This window comes from Megalobrama amblycephala, linkage group LG11 (genome assembly GCF_018812025.1).
Source record: "Megalobrama amblycephala isolate DHTTF-2021 linkage group LG11, ASM1881202v1, whole genome shotgun sequence".
NCBI lineage: Eukaryota > Metazoa > Chordata > Actinopteri > Cypriniformes > Xenocyprididae > Megalobrama > Megalobrama amblycephala.
This window is the reverse complement of record NC_063054.1, coordinates 6145698-6170111: the sequence shown is the minus strand read 5'-3', so window position 1 is coordinate 6170111 and position 24414 is coordinate 6145698. Positions and strand designations below refer to the sequence as shown.

General features: G+C 37.0%; 2 protein-coding genes across 4 annotated transcripts in view; one reads left to right on the top strand and one right to left on the bottom strand.

The window, feature by feature from the left end:
- rad51b (RAD51 paralog B) overlaps positions 1–3169 on the bottom strand; it is a 71189-nt gene extending 68020 nt beyond the window's left edge. For 2 of the 3 annotated variants that reach the window (XR_007187295.1, XM_048208478.1), the window contains exons 1-3: positions 2909–3169; positions 2684–2797; positions 2498–2602 (exon numbers count right to left, since the gene is read on the bottom strand). Coding sequence is in view for 1 of the 3 variants with exons in the window: in XM_048208478.1 (XP_048064435.1) it covers positions 2498–2602; positions 2684–2797; positions 2909–2992 (303 nt within the window). In the remaining 2 variants the exon portion in view is untranslated. Of the gene's footprint in view, positions 1–2497; positions 2603–2683; positions 2798–2908 lie in introns of those variants that run through there. The other variant, XM_048208480.1, reaches the window with a different exon arrangement.
- Positions 3170–8678: 5509 nt separating this feature from the next.
- crip2l (cysteine-rich protein 2-like) lies at positions 8679–24064 on the top strand. The gene is made up of 8 exons (XM_048208477.1): positions 8679–8890; positions 15984–16078; positions 20291–20348; positions 20812–20937; positions 22155–22223; positions 22372–22466; positions 23294–23351; positions 23522–24064. The coding sequence occupies exons 1-8, from the start codon at positions 8848–8850 to the stop codon at positions 23584–23586; spliced, it is 609 nt and encodes a 202-aa protein (XP_048064434.1). The 5' UTR covers positions 8679–8847; the 3' UTR covers positions 23587–24064.
- The last annotated feature ends 350 nt before the right edge of the window (positions 24065–24414 follow it).

The following is a 24414-nucleotide window of genomic DNA, read 5'->3' as shown; positions in this document are numbered from 1 at the left end:
CTCAGACAGTACGCGATTTCGGACAGTGTTTTGTGTGGCACGAAGAAAATAACATCATAAGATGGAACCCTATTTCTGCCAACATCATAATTATACATAAGAAGTGCAAAACATGGAATATACAAATTTTTCCAAAGTCCAAAACAATACCAATTTTTTGTTTTGTTTGGCACAATTTTAATAAAGTTCTAATACCTGGAGAAAGCCTGCAGTACTTTTTTATTGGCATATTTAAAGGGTTGTGAAACCCCAAAACAATTTTTTTGAGATGTAAACAGATATGTATAGGCTGCACATCACTGAAAACACTAAAGGTACTCATTAATGTTATTCATAAGTGAAAAATAGTTATTTTTGCATTTTTCAGAGCGATTTCTGTCTTCCGGTTTGAAAAGCTGAGTCGGAGCAAAGTCACAAAATCTGACGCCATCGTGTACTTTTGGCCCAAGTATGGGTATGGTCGAATATGCTGACGACGTAGACCGTTTCGAGCGAATCTCGACATATATTCATGACATAAAGCTCATTTAATCCAATCACTGTGCTGTAGTATGCATAAGATTATAATTGCGGTATTATGCATGAGGAAGTATCCCTTCTCTCGCCTCGGTCTCTTGTCATTCAGAGACATATCGTTGGTGTTCGTTTCCTCAGTGCTACAACACAATGAGTTTTCCTGCGACGTGACCAGAGCAGAGGTTTGTGTGCATGTGGATTGTTTTGCTGTAATCTACCAGCACAAATGGAAAATATGTTCGCGTGAGATTGCATTACAGCGGAGAATTCAAATGTCACAAAAGTGCGGCTCGTTCACCTCTGCCTGCTCTAGCTGCGTTCAAACACGCGAGCCGTATCTATGTTTCCCTCAGCACAGCAGCACAGGTGTTGTTTGCATTTTGCTCGCAATGCGGTCAGAACTGGAGTTTGAATACGAACACATGAAAAATACGATTGTTATTATGATATAGACGCGGAGCGCGCATATGATCAGTTTCAGCGCGGAGCTTCGCGTTGTGTTTAACAACACTAGCCACGTGGCTCATAGCTCATACAGAATAAAGTATCTGTGTTTAAAGTTTTTATTTCACACATTCTCCTGCACCAAACATTAATCAGCACGGTGTAGTTATGCACACATATTTTATCAAGTCTTCTTCAAATGAATTATATGTGCAAACTGGACACTGATACAGTGGTGTAACCTATCTGAACGTAACGATTACTCTAATAGACAAAAGACTGATTTTGAGTGCAGTGCTCGTAAACGTAATCAAAGTAGCCTATTATTAGCCCTATTAAATATTCTTTCACATTTCTCCCTTGTGCTTGGGAGTTTGTTGTTATTTTCTCCGTGCTCATATATTAATATTCATTATTCTGTATAATGAGCGTGTTCTTTGTCTGTGCTTCATTGGTTGTTCTCTCCTCTCTTCTCCCCCTCTACACTCCCACTTTTCCAGAGCTTTACACGCCCATTTTTATTTGAGCTTTGAGGTGTGAACAACCAGGGTAAAACAAGGGGGTTTCATGACCCTTTAAAAGAACCTGTCTTTCATATTTAAAAGATTAAAAGAAAAAGAACGAGTATGTATATTTAATATTACGTTGACAAAGCGTAATATTAAATATAAGTGGACAATGCTAAACACAGGTGTAAACGGGGTGTAAAACGTTTTGAGCTTGTCCACTTTCAACCACTTCCAGAGGTAGTGATCAAAGACTTCAGATTTTGGCTTATAGGATCAGAGGAATCTTTTAGGATTCACAAAATTTGTCTCAGACTGCCAAATCGTGGCCATAATCATACAGTATGTCATAATTTCAACTGTTCATCTCATAATTATGATTTACAAGAGCATGATTTTTTTTTTTATGTGGCAGAAATGTGCATCAACAGCATGAGGGGGAGTAAATGACAATGTTAATTTAGGGTGAAGTGAACTACTACTTAAAGGGTTAGTTCACCCAAAAATGAAAATAATGTCATTTATTACTCACCCTCATGCCGTTCCACACCCAAAAAACTGCTTCATGAAGCTTCGGAGTGTTATGAATCAGCGTGTCACTTGATTTCAGCAGTTTGGCGGTTTGACACGCGATCCGAATCATGATTCGACACGCTGATTCATTATGCTCCGAAGCTTCCTGAAGCAGTGTTTTGAAATCGGCCATCACTATACAAGTCGTTATTTAGTTTTTTTGGCGCACTAAAAATATTCTCGTCGCTTTATAATAGTAATTTTGAACCACTGTACTCACATGAACTTATTTAAATATGTTTTTAGTACATTAATGGATCTTGAGAAAGGAAATGTCATTGCTGGCAATGCAGGCCTCACTGACCCATCGGATTTCAACAAAAATATTAATTTGTGTTCCGAAGATGAACGAAGGTCTTACGGGTGTGGAACGACATGAGGGTGAGTAATAAATGGCATTATTTTCATTTTTGGGTGAACTAACCCTTTAAATGAGATAGAAAAGTAGACTACTATACCTCAGTGAGAGCACCCCGTGGCAGACCTCCCTTCAGTAATCTGTCCAGGGCAGGAAGTGATGTGGAGAAACACAGCTCTCCCTTTTTCCTCCATAAATCCAGTGCCTGCCATCAAAAACAACATCACTACTAATGAAAGACGCGTGAAATCAACAGGACCTGATGGGGTAACGTTACGTGACTTACCGTGCTCATAGCCGGTACACAAGCTTTACTGACCAGACGCAGGAGCTCCAGAGCAGCTGGATAACTGAGTCCAGCCAGGCGCATGAGCTCAACGGGCGTGGTGGACAGAACATCCTATAGGTCAGAGATACAAAAGTCTTCTTTCTACGATGATTCCTCCAAGAGGTGGTCAATAGTACGGTAAAAGAGGATACTTGTTTGAGTCAGTGGTCGGAACTCTCTTACCTGGCAGGTTTCCACCTGATGCCGCTTGAGTCGCTCGCAGATATCAGCTGAGACGCCCGTCCTCCGCAACTTCTTACTTGCCATTGACACACAAACACACACAAAAACTTATAAGAGTTATGTGATCGTGATATAACTATGATAAATGACAACCTTCGGTAACGACTGTAGTCTACACATGATACAGACAGCTTTAAGATCAAGTTTTTCCATGGAAAAAACCGTTAAGAGTTTTGCGAAGCGCGCCCGGAAACAAACAAAAACTACAGCGCATGTGGATTATGGGTAATGTAGTTTATGACGCTAATATGAAAAACTAATATGAAAAAACCATGGAAAAAACTTAGTACTATGAAAAAGGAGCAAGATTTAAAATTGAAAGGACTCAAAAGCTAAAACAGTAAATATTCTGGCATATACAGGAGAATAATTTTTCTTTCTACTTAAGTTTCTACTAAAGAATGTTATGGTTTAACCTAGCTGAAAATAAATCATAATCCTATTTACCATATTTATTGTTTGTTTTGGCTTGATTAAATGCTTTCCTCTTCAACCTCTTAATGTTTTGATAACCTTGGTGATCCTCCCAAGTTATTTTTGTCATGCCTCGCTGTCAACTCTGGCCTCTTGACGTCAGTACGACGGATGTCTTTTTATGATTTCCTCATTTGAATAATCTAGGGGATTTTCTTGAGAAGAGACTTAATTTACACCTGCAAGGAGGAGAAGCAAGGTGCGGTGAGATTCAACCAATTACTGGGTCTACACAAAGAGAAGAGAAAGAACACTGTCAGAAGATCTAAAAATGAAAAGTTTCAACTTTCCACTTGGTTAAAAATGGAAGGGAACGAAGATGACAAACTTAAACCATTTCTCACAATATTTCAACATGATAAATGTGTGGGGGCTCTATTTCTGAGGATTGGGAATCCTAAAAAATAGACATTGTGGCTTTCGAAAGTTGCTTTTTTTTAGAGTGCATAATGTTTGCCAAATCAGATGACCAGGTCTTTGAGGACATATTAGATTTAGAGATCATTGTGACAAAATCAGCACCAGAAACATTTTTAACATCTAAAATCAAATCAAACTCAAATGGCTTTTTTAAATGGAAAGACATGCTCTAGAGAAACTCACATGACCCATCAGACGTTTAAGTATTTGAGAATGCTCTCATGGCATCTGACAGCCGGTGTGAAGTTTGACAGGGACACACAGGAGGTCCATGTATGGACAAAGTATCGGGCCTGTCTTTCACTATCTCTGTACCTGATAGAGATAAGCACCGTCTGTCCATGACACTTGGCAAAAGATCCACCGCCAGGGTCTGGTTAAAATAGACTGAGAGGAATTGCTGCAGATAAGTCTGGCCAATATAAATATACATATATTATATTATAAAATACTTAATATATTATTAGGAAAATACTTAATGCAACAGAACTCAAAACATAATTCTGTCAATTGTTAAGTACATCCCTGTAAAAAAAAAAAAAAAAAAAAAAAAGGCATTTTCATCAATTTTCAGCAATGGTTTGAAATACAGAAATACAACATGCAGGACTTTTATAAAGCTTCAACATTCTCAACAAAATCAATCCTTCTGTAAGAGTAAGTAAGATAATTTATTGTCATTGTACCAGTACAAGTACTATAAAATTTAAGATGGCAACTCTCAGACAAATTTAAACATTTACTCATTAAATATAAGCATACTAAAAAGAATCATTAAAAATATATAACCAAAATCACTAAAAATATATTGCACATTATATATAAAGAGTGTTATAGTGCATGTATTGAATGTCCTTCAACATTAAAAGCAAACAATCCACAATTCTTGAGAAAAAAAAAAACAATGTTTAAAGTTGTTGGGTTTTTTTTTTGGTGCTCAATGACATGATCAACCTGTTTCTGTCTAGTAAATGGCCCTTGTTCTTCATTATCAGTGATTTCATTTATTGATTTCCTTGTTATTCACTTGTTATTCTAGTTCTGTAAACAGCACTGTAATGGCATACAAGGGTCAAAATGGATAAATGCAAACAGTTTGAAAACTGTCAGTGCATTCTCTTCATTTGTATCTCACACATACGCCATATTCTCTCTCTTGCTTTATCTTTTAGGAGAGGGTAAAAAATCAGCATGTACGTGTTATTTAGGCCTATTCAGTCACTTCAAATTGTTTTAAACACCCTCTGTGGTAAAAAACAAAGTTTTTAATGTTGTTTATATGTCTATGTGGTGTTTTAAATATGCTTTAAGACAAACCATGTGGAAATTCATCAGTCATTGTTGAGTATTTTCTCAAGCAGTGTACCAAAGATAGTCTCAAAAACTCAGGGTGCTTCATAAACGGAAGGCTGCATCCCAGTCCTTCTGAAGCTTTTGTAGGCTAGTGTCCTCCTCAGCATTAAATTCTATAATGAGACGCTTTAGTAATGGCTACATCACACATCCTGCCCCCACGGTCACAGCAAGAAAATACTTTGTATTACAAATCTTTATATTCATCTTCGGAACACAAATTAAGATATTTTTGATGAAATCCGAAAGGAGATTCCTCCATAAAAAGCAATTTAACCACCACTTTCAAGGTCCGGAAAGCTACTAAAGACATTGTTAAAACAGTCCATGTGACTGCAGTGGTTCAATCTTAATTTTATGAAGCGACGAGAATACTTTTTGTTCGCAAAATATGACTTTATTCAACAATATCTTCTCTTCTGTGTCATTCTATCGAACCCTGGTGCGTTTGCATTCATCTTACGTCATCACAGACGTACACGGCGCATGATAGAAAACAGAACGAGGGTCAACAAATTGAGTTTTTTTATTAATTTGGTGCTATTTTGTGCAGCAGAATAAACAACATTTGTGTTTACTGTATGTATGCCGCATGTAGACTTGCAAGCAGCCTATTTTGAGGAGACAGCTGATTGCCATTAATTTGCCACTCTGATTGCACTTGCAAAGCACGAATGCACTGCAGGCTCACTCCTGCTCGAATCCAAGGTAAATCATCAACACTATCATCTCTTACATGTTTTATTGAAGTAAATACATAATCGGCGAAAACGCATGCGCAGGTTACTTTACATCTTGAACAAGTGCACACAGTCCACAGTCCATGTTGCTTTCATATTCACGCGAACCGCGGCACAGTTCAAGTGCAACCGAACTCAGACCACCTCATTAAGGTTTCGAACTTAACTGCCAGCGTAAAAGCCCCCTTAATGATGTCTTTAGTACCTTTCTGGACCTTGAAAGTGGTTGTTAAATTACTGTCTATGGAGGAGTCAGATACCTCTCATATTTCATCAAAAATATCTTAATTTGTGTTCCAAAGATGAACAAAGGTCTTACGGGTTTGGAACGACATGAGGGTGAGTAATTAAAGGTGCAATATGTAGATTTCTGTCCGCTAGAGGTCGCTAGAGGCCTATTCAAAACAAAGGTGTAGCTTGATGATGAAAAGTTTGAGCGCGGAATCTTGGGACATGTGGTCTTCACATCACAGCCGGTGGAAACAATCGGGATAGGACTCAGGAAGAAATCATGTTCATGGATGTGATTACTAACATTACTGTAGTATGAAGCAGAGCAGGACCAAGCATTGTGGGAGCTGAACGAGGCCACTGGAGCGATTGCACAACACATGCCATGAGCAGCGGATCTTTTATTATGCCACAGTCGCTGGCGCCGCTTCCGCTTTTCCGGTCATGAGTATGAGGTAACACAGCTCTGTTTATCATATTAGATACATTAGAGAGTGTTGAAAATTATGTTATAACGTTACTTTGTGTTCGCTTGGCGGCTGCTGTGAGACACTTTTTGCACACTGCAGTGAGCTAGATCGATTTTAGAATATCATTAAATGCTGGATGGCTTGTGTTGATAAATGGCATGTAATTCATTTTAAAATGTATTGTATGATGGAGAAAATACTGTATTACTGATACTAAAAATAAAGCTGCATCTGATTATGCTATGTTAGCTACTTGACAAAATAGTGTTTTTCTCTGAGGCATGGTAAAGCATGGTACTCACAAAAAATCAAGAAAATTAGATTTAAACAATAAGACTAAATGTGTTGAGCTATATAACATTAGTTTTCTGTCTATAAACGTAACCAAACAATTGTTCCCTTGTCTATTAAAACATGTAATATATTAAAGCATCTTTGGTGTTTCCATGGTTTTTACAAAATAAAACCAGAAACCGAGGGTAACATGGTTATGACGCAATTGACAGGCGACTCCTCACACGTCCCAAAGCCTTGATTAAAATTGCAATTTTCTCACTATTTACAAATAGTTGGAAACATTTGAGATATTGTAATTACTCAAGTGAACAAAATATATAACACTGGCCTAATGGTTTTTGGATATTTTACTGCAAAAATCTTACATATTGCACCTTTAATGACAGAATTTTCATTTTTGTGTGAACTAACCCTAGACTGGGTAAACCCAGCCTGATCTGCCGGCGATTTGATTTCGCCCGGCAACTCAGTCTGGAAACCCATACATTCATTTCTTCTGCTTCTGCTACACTTTTGCGGGAACCAATCACAGACTGGCTTATCCACCTTGCTCGCTATTGGCGGGTATAAAACGATGGCGACAGAGAAGTGACGGCAAGCACGACTGTCAATCCAATTCCTTTTAACCTCTCGATGATGCTGAATGACTTCTTTAGTTTAGCAAACAAATCACTCGAGTGGGTGTAAATACCACTCACTTTCATGTTTTTTTGCACAACCTGCAAAAATCGCTCAATGCCATTGCTGCTTCTGCAAACCGCTGATCAATGCTACAAACCAATACAAACTAAACCTGTCTGGAGTTTTCGCGTCGCTCTGCAAAGTACGTCACCCGGATCGTTGATCTGATTGGCTGAAGGACTATCCAATTGCGTGAATAATGCTCGTTGATCACGCCTCTTGTGCAGTAGAAAATACATAGCAGACTCCCCAGACCAATGTTCAATTTTAAATTGAGCTTGGTCTGGTGATAGCCAGACAAAACTAACCCTTTAACTGGCTTTCTATTAATGCAGTGCAGTGAATGACAACTGTCTGTGATCTCCTATAGCGGCTTACATTATTGGCAGTTTAGTGTTAAGTGATTAATTTACACCAAAATAAAAGATAACATAATATATGTGCAATATAAATTATAAAAATGTTATTTTATAAAAATAATATTATATTTAAGATGACACAATTTAGGACAAAAATCTAAAAATTGTTCCTGACACATAATATAGGCTACACCATCATGTAATAAAGGATATGCAGCCATGTTATCTGATATTCTTGATTCAGAATTAGCGCATTGATTTAAGAACATTGAAAAAGAAACTGGGTTTAAATGTCATTTAATTATTCAGTAAAAAATTTAAATAATTCAGTAGGTCTCAGTCATACCTGAGATCTAAATTTCAAAAGTGCAAGCATCATACTCCTGAAAATGAGATATTTACTTACAGTTTATGCATTTCAATTTGTGGTGGTGTTGTATTGGTTGATTAAATAGCCAAGGCTGTTCACATAAATAAAATAAAAAAATGAATATGTATTGATCCGATTTTATTTTAGGCTATTCAAATTTGCATAGCCTAATATAATAATATTACAAAGCCTATTATATAAATTATATAATATTTTATATAATTGTCATTATGTCTATGCTGTGTAGCTCTGCAGACATAGGGGGAGTGAGCAGACATCAGTAGTTTAATGAAATGAAGGGTAAGCACATTCACTACCCCCCTGACGTCATCGAGGGAGGATCCGCGCTGGCAATGTTGAAAGAGACGATGCGCTCGCTCACGCTTTGAGCATCGCTAAGAACGAGGGAGTCGCATTTACTGTATCAGATCTAAATTAAAGAGAACTTGCTCAAATCAAAGGAAATCCTAGCTTTGCACGGAACATGGCATCAAAATGCCCCAAATGTGACAAAACTGTTTATTTTGGTAAGTCGTCAATTTTGCTTCCTTTTCTCAATTTCATGAATAAAACAATGCACACGCTGTCTGCAACGCATATGTCTATGAAAGCCTACTTTCATTCTCATTTATCGTGGTGTGCGTTATAAATAACGTCTGCAAACCACACAGTGTGCGCTTGATAATTTACTGGCTAATCACGAGTGCACAATATTCTTACTAAATTAATTACGTTTTGTGATTAAGATTTGTCCATCTGATTGCAGACGCTGCAGCTAATCAAACTATTTTATCTGCTGAGATTTGAGATACCATGAATATTGAAGTGGTGCAGTGAAATAAATATGAAAATAACCAATATGAATATGAGAGAGAGAGAGAGAGAGAGAGAGAGAGAGTTTTCTGATTATTACTGAAATAATAATGCATGACGCATGAAATGCAGAATTAGGATGAATGAAAGTATATGACTGTATTATGATACTTAAAGCTCATAATCCCATTGCACTAGTTTATATTCTTTGGTTAAAGCGGGTGACTATACAATAAGCAAATATACTAATCAGGAGGATTTTCAATATCGAAATCAAGGTTTATATTCATTATTTTATGTACCTTTTTATTTTTAAATATGATCAGCTATGAGTGAAATAATTGGCATCAACCAATACAACACCACCACAATTTGAAATGCATAACTAGATTGAGCAGTCAGTATTAATCTGATTTGACCCATTTATTATGTGCGGTTACTACTTTCTACACTCTTCTGTCCAGTCTTATTTATGGGCCTTTCTTTTCATTCTCAAAAAGCCTCCTGTGAATGCGGTGTGTGCCACATATTGATTTATTGGAATGTTAAAGAGGGCTCTGCTTTATTCTTCCTCTAGATCTACTCTGGTTAAATGTAACTTTCAAACTGCAGGTGTCATTTGGCATTTGTCCCTACAGTGTAATTAGTCATTATATTAATTTATTATTTATCATTAACAGCTGTCGGCTAAAATTAATTTTTGTGAAACTTCCTACAAGGCTTCATTTTCATACTAAAACATGCTCTCACTGCAAATGAACAGCATTATCCACACACCATGATGCTTATTGCAGAAAAAAAGGCAGACGATCAACATGTATGATTAGCAGATTAAAAATTTGTCTGTGCTAATATCATATGCTGAGCTGACTGCCTCCCTCCCACTTGAGCACTATAATAATTAACATGTGAGAATCTACTTTGTCTCTGGCTGCTACTCGCTCTCATGAGACTTTAACAGCTGTGTGACCTGGAGAAAGCATTCCTATTCAATTGAATACCGCACACAGCTTTTAAGTACACAACCTGGCACACGGCTACTTTTAAATGGCTTTCAGTGGAGAAACACGCTTTTTGCCCACATAATTGTGCAGTTATGCCATAAAAGTTTATAGCAAAATTTCTGGTGTATGATGGACTTTATCTCTTCAGTCACTGGTTAATAACCTTTTTTGTTCCTAAAAGTCACCATTAAATCAAAATGGACAATTCTTGTTTTTATGGAATATTGCAGTATTTATTATAAAGAATTTATCCATGCACATCATTTTTTTTTTAATTCATGTGCTCTCATAATCTTTAATCAAAATAGCTCCCCTCTGTAGCAAAGTTAAAGGTTCAGGGAAGAAGTGGGCAGGATCCGGCAAACATTCAAAGTAACTTTAATTCCCAAATAAACAAACAACAAAACGATTATAAAGTGGCCTCTGCTGCATAAAACATAATAAAACAACAACATAAACAACAACAACTCTCGTCCTTCACTGTCCTCACTCCTTCTTTTATCCTTCCGAGCTCCTCCATGAGACTCACTTCATTCCCACAGCTCTTGGCCCCGCCCTGCTTGCCACAAACCCCCATCGCCCCTCGCAGGCTGGGGAGGTACCCTCGAGACTGTGCTCTACTCCACCGGCCCCTCCTCCCACTCCAGCCATGGCGGCCACAGTACATGGGGGTAAGGATAGACAAAGCGAGAGAAAAAGAGATGGAAGGATGAGGAGAGGAGAGAGAGAAAAAAAAATCCTTGGTCCGGTTCCCAAAACGCATTGCCATCCGGCCCTCCACCAGCTGGGTGAACTCCTCCGTAATGCCTGGCGGTGGCCCTGGATTGCCCTCGGTGGACGGCAATGGCTCCTCTCGTTTCAGGCAGCCAGTAGCGAGTCCCACATTCCCTGCTCCTCCCTCATCATGACGGACAGCAACAGGCTTCAGCCTCAGCAAACGGTGGCAGTGACTCCACACCCTCTCGGACAGCAGCCGCCATAACCCAGGTGGACGGCTGTGAGTTTGTCCATCCCCCTGGCAAGTAACACCAGCCCACCACCTCAAGCGTTCATGGTGGCAGAGTCTGCTCAGCTCGATGGCAAAAGAGAGACAAGTGATGGGAAGATGAGAGATGGGAAAGAGGAAAAAAAAAACTTTGTCCGGTTCCCAAAATGCACTGCCTCCGGTCCTCCTCCAGCTGGGTGAAGTCCTCCTTGATGCCTGGCGGTGACCCTGGATAGCCCTCGTTGGACGGCCCTCTGACTCCTCCGCTGCCTTGCGGACTGCATCTCCGTTTTGGGCAGCCAGTAGTGAGTCCCACGTACCCTGCTCTTCCCCCATCATGGCGGACGGCAGCAAGTTTCAGCCTCAGCAAACGGTGGTGACTCCTCCGCTCCCTCTCGGATGGCAGCTGCCCCTCCACAACCCAGGAGGACGGTAGCGAGTTTGTCAGTCCCCCGGGAAGTAACTCCAGCCCACCACATCGAGCGTTCATGGTAGCAGGGTCTGTTCAGCTCGATGGTAGATGAGAGACAAGTGATGGGAAGATGAGAGATAAGAAAGAGGGAAAAAAAATCTTGGTCCAGTTCCCAAAATGCACTGCCATCCGGTCTTCCACCAGTTTGGTGAAGTCTTCCTCAATGCCTGGCAGTGGCCCTGGATAGCCCTCGGTGGATGGTCCTCTGACTCCTCCGCTGCCTGGTGGACGGATCCTCCGGTTTCGGCCAGCTGATAGTGAGTCCTCTGTTCCCTGCTCCTCCACCATCATATCGGACGGCAGCAGGCTTCAGCCTCAGCAAACAGTGGCGACTCCTCCGCTCCCTCTCGGACAGCAGCCGCCTCTTCACTACCCAGGCGGATAGCAGCGACTTCATCTGACTGCCCCCCTGTCAAGTAACTCCAACCTACCGCCTTGAGCGTCCATGGCAGTAGAGTCTGCTCAGCTCGATGGCACCTCAGATTTCCCACAGCAGTGAGGGCTCTTTGACAGCACGTTCCTCCTTCCTTCTGGGTTTCGGCACCAATGTAGCAAAGTTAAAGGTTCAAGGAAGAAGGAGGCAGGAACTAGTGGACGTTCAAAGTAACTTTAATTCCAAAATAAACAAACAACAAAATGAAAGTAAAGCGGCAGCCCTTCATGGACGACTTCCGCATAAAACATAATAAAACAACAACATAAAGTCCCAGGCCTGGTCCTCACTCGTCCTTCACTGTCATCACTCCTCCTTTTATCCTTCCTAGCTCCTCCGTGAGACTCAAGGTTCACAGGTTCCCACGGCTGTCGTCCCCGCCCTTGCTGGCCACACCCCCCTCTTGCAGTGATATTTTTTCTTTTCTATGATGGTGGGGGTGGGGCAACCTGTCACTCACATGAGATCAACCAATAGCAAACCACAACCTTTCAATGATCAAATCTTGTCCCAACGGACAAAATCAAGTCCTGCCCTATTTTTTCTTGTCCGAGAAGCTGTTTCACTCGGATATACATCACAATAGAAAAGAAAAGACAATTGCAACTTCTGTTTTATGACAACTTTAAGTTATTAGATTACTTAGATTATTGGTATATCTAAAACTCTTTTTCTCTTTTGTTTCTAAAGTGTTTGCAACCTCTGCAACTTTCTGTCAGACTGAAATTTTCCATGCATATCCTCACTATGGAAACAGCTCATTTGATACTCAGGTTAAGAGGGCATCTTGAAACAGCAAGTCTAGAGACAAGGACTAATTACTGTGTTCAACTCTCTGCACCACAAAACATTCAGTTTTTAAACTTGTTAATATCTTGCTGTGTGTGGTATGTCTGTTTGTGAGGAGAAAGATGGAGAAAGAAACAGATAAGATTAAAGACAGAAAGTGATAGACTATTGCATGAATTTAGGATGAAATGGAGATCAAAAGCAAAAATAAATACTGAAAAACATGTTATTAAAATAACAGTTATAATATAATATAATATAATATAATATAATATAATAAATAAATATATCTCCATTTTAGCTAGTTGCCTGGAAACAGCACTACATGACAATGGAAGAAGCCAAACTGCTACATGCCAGAAAATAGAACTGGCTAATATGTTTTTAATAATACAATTTTCATTAAATTGAACTTAAATGCACTAAAAAGTTAAATACATATTTCTGTGTTTACTGCATCCATATCAACTGCATTACTTCAAATTTAATTTAATAATTTAATTTAATTATATGCTGTACGCACTGCTGCATTTATATACTGACCAAAAATACAGTAAAACAGTAATATTATTAAAATTTAAAATAAAAGTTTTCCATTTTATTATATTTTAACTTGTCATTTATTCCTGTAATGGCATAGCTGAATTTTCAGCATCATTACTCCAGTCTTCAGTGTCACATGATCCTTCAGAAATCATTCTAATATGCTGATATGATGCTCACGAAACAATTTGATTATTATCAATGTTGAAAACAGTTGTGCTGCTTAATATTTTTGTATAATGTGATACTTGTGATACTTTTATTTCAGTATTGAATAGAAAGTTCATTTATATATATATATATATATATATATATATATATATATATATATATATGAGCTAGGGATGTGCATCGTGATTAATCGTTTGCAAAATAAAAGTCTGTGTTTACGTAATATATGTGTGTGTTCTGTTTATAATAGTTATGTATATATAAATACAGACACGTATATATTTAAGAAAAATGCTAGGTTTATATATAAAATATTTATACTTACATGTACTATAAAATAAGTATAAATATATATATTTATTTAAACATGCATATATTTCTTAAATTTATACATGTGTGTGTATTTATATATACATAATTATTTTACACAGACCACGCACATACACTGTAAAAAATGACCGTGATTTTAACAGTAAAAGACTGTAAAAATGCTGCGGTGAAAAACTGTCAATTGGTTTACAGAAAGTTTCCATACTATATACGGTGAATAACTGTAATAGATCTAATGGTACATTTAATGTAATTTTACGGTAAAATACCGTTAAATTCACAATTTTTGGAAGTGAAAAATAACAATTCATTGTAAAATTTACAGTGAAAAACCGTAAATTGACATTCCCACAATTCCCTGCGTGACACTTCACATTTGATATATTTTCATTGAAATAACTCTGTTTCTTCTTAGTTTTTCTCATTTTTTTCTAATCAGTTATGTACATTAGGGTTTTATGTTACATCTAATGTTGTTAAATTAATGTTTATTGCATTTTTAAAATTTCATGCATGTTACCATGATGGTGTTTAGTGTGTGTGTGAATGACACTGTGTGCACCTTCTATATGTTAGTGCTGTCCTTCTCAGCTTGTGGAAAATCTGCTTGTGATGAACTTTGATTCATCATGTGACTCTTATCACCACTGTGTTTGGTGACTGTCAGTGTATTATAAAGGTAAAAAACAGATATTAGTACTTCATTAGGTTGGTAAATTAACATTATATCAGTTAATGAAATACGTTATTTTACCGTAAATTTAACAGATTTTTTTTTTTTATGTTGCTACTGTATTTTTTACGGTAAAGTTCTGGCAACACACAGCTGCCGTTTTTTACCGTAAATTTCACTGGGATTTTTTTTACAGTGTATATTACGTAAACAGACCTTTTATTTTGCTAACGATTAATCGCGATTAATGAGCGTCATGAGGGATGTGCCTTTCACAGGGTGTGCCATGCCAGAGAAATTTTTTTAAAGATAAATAATCACTAGAATGTAGTGTAATAAAAGAAACCCTTTTTATTGGTTTATTCAAAGTCATCCCTTCTTTATTAGCTGTTTTATTGCCTTATATGCATCATGTGCTTGCAAAGTGAAGAAAATGGATTTGCTAACCTGAGGCAACATCCTGCAATAGAACACATAAAAATAAACATACCAAACATCCCTGAATGGATTTCACAAAGTTTGACCTAAAATGTTATTGTGCTGTTCTTTAGTCTTGACTCACACTGACGTGATGTGATGTCTGCTCTGTGAAGAACGGCTCATGAGGGTGTTCTGTGCTCCCTCAGGCATGTGCCTGGAATATTCCGGCCTCGATATGAAGGGGTCGGGTTTGATAAGAACCTTTCACTCCATAATAGTGTTTCATTGTCATCCACATATCCCTGAAATAATCTATGAGACAGTAAACAGATGGACATTAGGGATATTCATATTACATCTTAGTGGACTCTTATGCATTAAAGTCGGCATGAAACGGAAGCTGCGGTAGCTGCAAGCTGGAATTGATTGGATGGTTGTGGTTTGCTTTTGGTCTATCTCATGTGAGTGACAGATTGTCCCGCCCTTACGCCAATAAAGACATCATCAGAGAAGAGAAGAGATGTCATTGCAAAAGGGAGGGGAAGGTACTTTCATTAAAGATTACAAGTGCACATGAATTGATTAAAAAAAAATGATGTGCATGGATAAATTATTTATAATAAACACTGCAATATTACATTTAAAATATAAGAATTGTCAATTTTGATTTCACGGTGACTTTAAGATGTGCAAGATAACTATCTAAATAGATAAACACATGTATGTGGTTCATAGGTAGACAGTTTTTTGTTTTTCTAACAAGACACAGTCTCAAACCACCATTTCATAGAAGCTCTGATCTTGCCAGGCACCATTACAGTAAGAGTCTCTACAGAGTCATTTCAGCTCAATTGTTAAAATGAAAATAGTTGCTTCAGGGGAGAGTTTAACACTTTTATTCAAAGAGCCCCTTAAACCATTATCTTAATGTACATCTTCAAATGAATGATGATCTGTAAAAGGAATAAATCTGTTTGTATCTTGTAGCGGAGAAAGTGACATCTCTGGGGAAAGACTGGCACAAATTCTGTCTGAAATGTGAACGCTGTAACAAGACCCTGAATCCAGGAGGACATGCAGAGGTGAGAGGAAGACAGCTAAAAAACAGAAGTGCTGAAGATAAAACACCATTTAAAAAAAACGAAAAAAAAAAAAAAAAAAAAAAACAAAACATAAAACTCCCCTTTTTCCTTCCTGTGTATTTTCTACTAAACATGAATTAGCTGTGTGACGTTCAAATGCATGTTTATCTGGAAAATATTGTATCTGATGTGGTCACAATATTGATTTAAATTCATAAAATTAAGCAATATTTCATGAGCAAGAGTGCCATAGCAGGTCCATCCATTAGCATTTTTAATTCAACAGTTCAATAAACAATTAGTTAATATTGATTAACTTACAATTTAGTCTAGTGTTGTTAAAAGTACCGACTTCAGTACCAAGTCAGTACTGAAATGTAAAAAACGTGATGATACCAGCATTTCCCTATAGCATTTTGAGCACTGTTGAGTGGATTTTAAACACCTCTGATTGGCCATTGTGTTCACAAGCTCAACAGATATGTCTGTGATTGGCTACAATGATCAACTCAACTCAATATTTATTTGTAAAGCACTTTCAAACACATAAAAATGGACCAAAGTGCTGTCCATAAATAGCAGATAATTATAAAATTAATACAAACATAAAATAACAACCAAACATAACACGAAGAAAATCATGCCATCAGTCACTCACAGTTGACCTAATCAAACTCAGAAAGCTTGATAAAATAAGTAGGTCTTCAAGTTCTTTTTAAAAATGTCCATGCTTGACGAGGATTTTATAGATAATGGAAGCACATTCCAGAGTGCAGGAGCTGCAACAGAAAAAGCGCGGTCTCCACTATACGCCTCAATCGAGACCGTGGGACGTTTAAGAGCATACTCTGAGAGGAGCGCAGATGACGTTGAGACTGGTAGGGAATTAACAGGTCTTTTAAATACTCAGGATACTCAACGCTTCAAAAACATGTTGTAAATAGACATCTTTGATGCTCTTCACCCGAGCACTTACACAGATACACACGGGAGCGTTTGAAAGAAGGCGTCTATCAGCGGATCCCTAGTATATCCCCTGATAGACGGATCTGCTCTACTTCTTGTTTAGTTCTAGACTATAAATGTGAGCATGCATTTACTCATCTCACTTGCACAAAAGCATATTCAGTATTCCTTAAAATGAATAAGACAGTGAAATGCAAACTCAGAATATTACACAAACCTGCAATAATTAAACGTTAAACAGAACAAAAATACTTTATGTATTTAATCTCCCTTTATTAACCAATGTCTTTGTTTCTGACCTTCGAAGATTCAATTCAACCACTAATAAGCAAAAATGACTTTATTTAAACATCACATTTGTGCTTCTTTTTTATAGTTAATTTTTTTTTATTGCTGAAGTGTTGAACTTTTTCCAGCATCCTATTCTTCTGTCCATAAAAAGTAACTAAGTGATGCAATTAGTTACTTTTTTAGGGAATAACACATTACTTTTAAAAGTAACTTTGCCCAAAACTGCTGGTGGGTTAATGTAACCTGCAGAAAGGTTCACTGACAAATGGGAAGTTATATGCGCGTGCAACCCTATGTTAGCGAGTGATGTGGCTTGCCATAAAGGGATTTTGTTGATGTCAAACACACCTCATGATTCAAATTATGGGATATTCTCATTCTAGAGAACATTTGATTGGATTGGACAAAAACTGTATTTGTAGCCTACAATTTCCCTGAAGACTCTTGTTCTAGATAATGCTGACAGTAGAGCAAAGAGCCTTAAGTGCTGCAAAAAAAAAAAAAAAATCATTCCCAGTGTGAAAAATGTGCACTTGTAGATGATATACAGTAATACAAGGCCAATTAAGTGTACTTTAAAAAGACACTATTTCTTAACACACTTTTAAGTACACTATATAAATTCACTTTGTAAAAATTGTCAAATTAAAGGTGCCCAAGAATGCTTTTTCACAAGATGTAATATAAGTCTAAGGTGTCTCCTGAATGTGTCTGTGAAGTTTCAGCTCAAAATACCCCATAGATTTTTTTTAATTAATTTTTTTTAACTGCCTATTTTGGGGCATCATTAACTATACCCTGATTTTGGCAGCGCCGCCCCTTTAAATCGCCTGTTCCCTGCCACACGAACTCTCGACTATATTACAGCGCATTTACAAAGTTCACACAGCTAATATAACCCTCAAATGGATCTTTACAAGATGTTCGTCATGCATGCTGTATGCATGCTTCGAATTATGTGAGTAAAGTATTTATTTTGATGTTTACGTTTGATTCTGTATGAGTTTGAGGCTATGCTCTGTGGCTAACGGCTAATGCTACACTGTTGGAGAGATTTATAAAGAATGAAGTTGTGTTTATGCATTATACAGACTGCACGTTTAAAAATGAAAATAGCGACGGCTCTTGTCTCCATGAATACAGTAAGAAACGATGGTAACTTTAACCACATTTAACAGTACATTAGCAACATGCTAATGAACATTTAGAAAGACAATTTACAAATATCACTAAAAATATCATGTTATCATGGATCATGTCAGTTATTATTGCTCCATCTGCCATTTTTCGCTGTTGTTCTTGCTTGCTTACCTTGTCTGTGCACAGATCCAGACGTTAATACTGCCTTTCCTTGTCTAATGCCTTGAACATGGGCTGGCATATATGCAAATATTGGGGTCATACATATTAATGATCCCGACTGTTGCGTAACAGTCGGTGTTATGTTGAGATCCGCGTGTTTTCCGGAAGTCTTTTAAACAAATGAGATTTATATAAGAAGGAGGAAGCAATGGGGTTTGAAACTCAATGTATGTCTTTTCCATGTACTGAACTCTTGTTATTTAACTATGCCAATATAAATTCAATATTTAATTCTAGGGCACCTTTAAAAGTTTTAGTTTAAAGTATATTAACAAATATATTAAAATACATGACATACAAGTTTCAATATAAATCACATTAAAGTATGTTGTAATTTACCATAAATGCTTGTCAGTACATTTGACAGTAAACTTTTAACTGTATTTCAAAGACAATAGAAGTAATTATGAAATTACACATAAAGATGTACTTAAGTCCTACTTATGTGGGTCAAAAAGCACTATTAAGTTAAATTAATTGCATTTAATATAAATTCATTTCAAACTATAATACTCATTTAATTGTAAATGAGATGCAGTTAAAGGGTTAGTTCACCCAAAAATGAAAATTCTGTCATTTAATTTCTCACCCTCATGCCGTTCCACACCTGTAAGGTTTTCGGTCTAATCTTAACCTACAATATTAAGATATTTTTGTTGAAATCTGATGGCTCAGTGAGGCCTGCATAGCCAGCAATGATATTTCCTCTCTCAAGATCCATTAATGTAATGTATGTAAACATATTTAAATCAGTTCATGTGAGTACAGTGGATCAATATTAATATTATAAAGCGACGAGAATATTTTTGGTTATAATAACGACTTCAAAACACTGCTTCATTAAGCTTCGGAGCGTTATGAATCTTTTGTGTTGAATCAGCGATTCGGAGCGCCAAAGTCACATGATTTCAGCAGTTTGGTGGATTGACACGCAATCCGAATCATGATTCGACGCAGAAGAATCATAACGCTCCGAAGCTTCATGAAGCATTGTTTTGAAATCGGCCATCACTATTTAAGTCGTTGTTTTGTTTTTTTGGCTCACAAAAAATATTCTCGTCGCTTTATAATATTAATATTGAACCACTGTACTCACATGAACTGATTTAAAAATGTTTTTAGTACATTAATGGATCTTGAGAGAGGAAATGTCATTGCTGGCTGTGCAGGCCTCACTGAGTCAACAAAACTAAATAGATATTTCAACAAAAATATCTTAATTTGTATTCCGAAGATGAACAAAGGTCTTAGGGTGTTAAAACAGCATGAGGGTGAGTAATAATGACATTATTTTCATTTTTGGGTGAAGTAACCCTTTAAGTGTCCAAAAACATTACATTCAGTTCACACTTAACAATGTTCTTTTAAAGTAGCCTATATTATTTCCATAATAAGAACTCTTTTTAAAAATGTGCTAAAGTGTACATCTTTTTCACAAGGGCCGGTGCAGTTGTTTGCTCTTTCGATGTTGAGAGTATTTCATACTCTAATATTTGGACAGCATGAGTGTAAATTTTTGATGACAACAGACAAGGATGGCAGGAACTAGATGCCTAATTAATCTCAGTGATGTGCTTTATCCACTGTTAACAGCATGATGGGAAGCCATACTGCCACAAGCCATGCTATGCTGCCCTCTATGGACCAAAAGGTACAGTGTATCTAATTAGTGTCTTGGATCCATCTAGTTCATAATTTGTGGGGCTTGCAGCAAGTAGGACACTCTCTGCTTTGATGCTACAGATTCTTAATGAGGCAGCCTGCACAGGAGCAGCTTCATCACTTAAATCTCTGATCTTGAGATATGGATTAACGCTACATGCCCATGTTGAATTTTTACATACTGAAATGTTTAAAGCTGCAGTCCATAACTTTTCGGTGTTCAAAATGTACAGATTTTATATAATGAGCGAGTACATCATGAATCCATTTTCCAAGCCATGTTTTTGTCTTATCCTGAATCACTAAATATATATATATTCTGACTATTTTAGACCGGTCGGGTCGTTACCGCTGTGGAGTAGCCCAGTACCTCGTCATAGACATAAACACAATACCACCCATATAACAGAATCAGAAAAGAAGCAACTGCGCTGCTTGTCTTCTTTCTGTAGGTGTGAATATTGGTGGGGCGGGATCATATGTCTATGACACACCTGCCAACGATGATACTGCCCCTGTTGCCATGGAAACCAAACCCAAGACTGAAGAGAAAAAGGCTACCAGGGGTCCAGTGAAGGGTGAGTTTGTATGAAATATCAGTTGTACTACTGTAGATCATAATGGAGAGACTTAAATTCAAAGCTTTTTTTTTTTTATTATAGTCTTACTTTAAGGCAAGACAACACAAGTGAGTAAATAATGTAACATAGACATGCAAAATACAATACTTCCCAGTTGATTGAAGACACTGAATTGCAAACATTTTTGTATGTAAAACAAGGTTTTCTGAAACGTCATGTTTAAATAGGCTATGCAAATGGATCTTTGCCTAATTAAAGGTGTAGTAAGTGATTTCTGACAAACACTGTTGATACACCAATGAGCCAAAACATTATGACCACCTGCTTAATTAGATGTCGGTCCTCCACGTGCTGCCAAAACAGCGCCGACCCGCTGAGGCATGGACTCTACAAGACCCCTGAAAGTGTCCTGTGGAGCCGCCGTGGATTGAACTTATTGGTCCAGCACATCCCACAGATGCTCAATTAGATTGAGATCTGGAGAATTTGGAGGCCAGGGCAACACCTTGAACACTTCATCGTCATTTCGATAGGGGACCCTTCACAAAGTATTTCTTAGGGCCTCCAGAAGTGTAGTCATATCTCTTTCTACACTTTAAAAAGTGCTGGGTTGTTTCAACCCAAGTTTGGGTCAAAAATGGACAAACCCAACCGTTGGGTTAAATTTTTGCTTTAAATTTTTAATCCAACAGTTGGGTTTGTCCAAATTTGGGTTGAAACAATCCCAGCATTTTTTTAGAATGTACAGTCTTTCTGAAAATCTCCCTCTTGCTCACTCTCTTCTCCTCCCCCTTTATGAGTGGACACGCCCCCTACTTCTGATTGGCTACAAGTGTGTTGTGTCTGATCCGCTTTAAATAGCATTTCTCAGAAATTGCTTACTGCACCTTTAAATAAACACTAATTTGCATAGATTTCCAGAACATCTGAACATAAAGCCAGGTTTAAAATTTTTGTTTTATTTTGTTGACATATTAGAGTCAAAGGTTTTTACAGACAAGATTTTGATTATCTGTTTTTATCTTACTTGTCAACAGCCAGAAAAAAAATGTTTTTAAGAATAAAATTTATAAAATCGGGCAAATGACATGAACAGACCTCTCTGTAAAAACCTTCAGATGGGAATAAAACTTTAAAGTTTGGTTTATTCTATAGTAATATTATTTAAATTAATGTTATTTGTAAGAATATTGTGTTTACCTCATTTCCTCCAGCTGCAAGTTTCAGTTCGTTCTCTGGTGAGCCGAACATCTGCCCAAGGTGCAACAAAACGGTGTACTTTGGTAAGCTCTGACATTCAGACATTAAAGTTCACCAAATATGGATTTGTGTGGGGATGTGTATGTTTAGCAGTGCCAGGACATACATTAGCATTTTTTGAGGATGGCTGATGCTTACAGAAGGGCCTGTGTTTCGTTCTTTGTGTTTCAGCTGAAAAGGTCAGTTCCCTTGGTAAAGACTGGCACAGACCCTGTCTGCGCTGTGAGAGGTGCAGTAAGACTCTGGCTCCAGGCAGCCATGCAGAGGTGAGGACAGAAACACACTGCAGCCTTCTTGCTGTGCTTTTAACCCTTAAAAGCATACCTTGGGTCTTTATCGACCCGGGATGTCATTCATCCCCTCCCCCCCTCATTAATTTTTGTACAATCGATTCATTATAAACCATCTAAATAACAAGGGGGAAAAAGTGTTTTATAAAAGAATAGCAACCCGAGGTATGTAATAGTGTAAGTATATTTTTTTCTGCACAACAATAATTGAATCTCTGATGACTCAATAAGTGCAATTCACGTTTATTTCTCAGGGTGGCAATGTCTGATACACAATGACGATGTGATGTTTCACTCATAATTACTGCAGTCTTAAAACAAAAGAATAACAAGTATCATCAGCAAAACTTGAAATGGCTCAGCGATTTACTGCTCAGCATCCGCCTCCCACACCGGAGACCCAGGTTCGAGGCCCGCGCAGAGTGGGGCGAGTAGGACCTGGATGAGGGATTACATAATCTCAAAGTTGTCCTAAGAAGGTTTTAGGACAACTTTGATGAAAGGTTTTTTAAATGTTGACTGCTATATATATATATATATATATATATATATATATATATATATATATATAAAATATATGTGCCTCACCATGCTGTTTAAATTCAGTCTATATTTGAAATATAATTTGGTCAGAATAAAATATCTATGGGTTGCATGGAAATGTATATGTCCTGTTTCAGTACTTTGTAATATCATAATGGTGCAGCTTTTAAAATGTTTTTGTGCATTGCACCCAGATTCAAAATGACATGTGAAAACAAGTATTATTTAATAGTATACCTCTGTTCTGTTTTAAACTACAGCATGATGGCCAGCCCTATTGCCATAAACCCTGTTATGCTGTTCTCTTTGGGCCAAAAGGTAAGTTTTTCAATATAATATATATATATATATATATATATATATATATATATATATATATTATATATATATATATATATATATATATATATATATATGCTATGCTCATCATGATATATATGCTATGCTCATCATGATAAGCATGATGTTATCTCTCTGTTTTTGTTCAGGAGTTAATACCGGAGGTGTTGGCAGTTACATATACGAGGACCCAAACACTGAAAGCCAGTCCTAAGAACCACAACCACATCAGCAGTATTAGCAACCTTAGATTCAAGCCTTTTGTCTGCTTCCTTTAAATCTTCCTCTTTTTCTTGAGTCTGCACTGATCTTGTTAATCTATGGAGTGCCACTTACATACTAATGAGCTAGTATTACTATTAGTATTACACTCAAAATGAGCTAGTATTACTAACAGAAGTATGTGTTTAGCCTTTTTGCTGTATTTGTTTTTTTTTAAATATATTTTTAAGAATGTAGTTAACATATTGATTTTTTGACTGTGACTAAATGACAGGTAACAACAAAATTTAGTTTAGAATGAAATGTTTTTGTCATTAGTACTAACGTGATTAGTTGTGTAGCATTTTAGCACACTTATTTATTATACTTATATTATTATGACAGCGTATGTTTTTTCTGAACTTTGCACTTAAGATATGTTTATGTATTAAAAAAAATGTATTTGTAATTAAAAAATATTGTTAAGTGTATTTAATTGTTTTGTTTAATTTCACTTGGGATGCCGAAAGAAAGAAAGAAAGAAAGAAAGAAAGAAAGAAAGAAAGAAAGAAAGAAAGCTTAGCTGATGCCTTAAATGTGTAAGTGGTGCCAATAATTTCACTGCCCATTCAATTCACTGACCATTTTAAAACTGAAAACTCAAAAAATCTCAAATAAATAAATAAATAGAAAAATAAAATAGCATAAAATAAAAGATAAACAGATATTGAGTAGAAATAACATTATTGTGGCAAGTTAAATGGATGGGGAAAGATGCTGTTATAATGAATATGTTTTTACAGACCTAATATAATATTTAATATGCATGTTTGCACAGAAA

What these genes read in the sequence shown, in the direction of transcription:
- crip2l (XM_048208477.1), top strand. Translation starts at nt 8,848, where the DNA reads ATGGCATCAAAATGCCCCAAATGTGACAAAACTGTTTATTTTG. An exon ending in TGCCCTCTATGGACCAAAAG is followed by an intron (nt 20,349 to 20,811) that starts GTACAGTGTATC and finishes TTCTTTCTGTAG; the next exon opens with GTGTGAATATTGGTGGGGCG. An exon ending in CTCCAGGCAGCCATGCAGAG is followed by an intron (nt 22,467 to 23,293) that starts GTGAGGACAGAA and finishes TTTAAACTACAG; the next exon opens with CATGATGGCCAGCCCTATTG.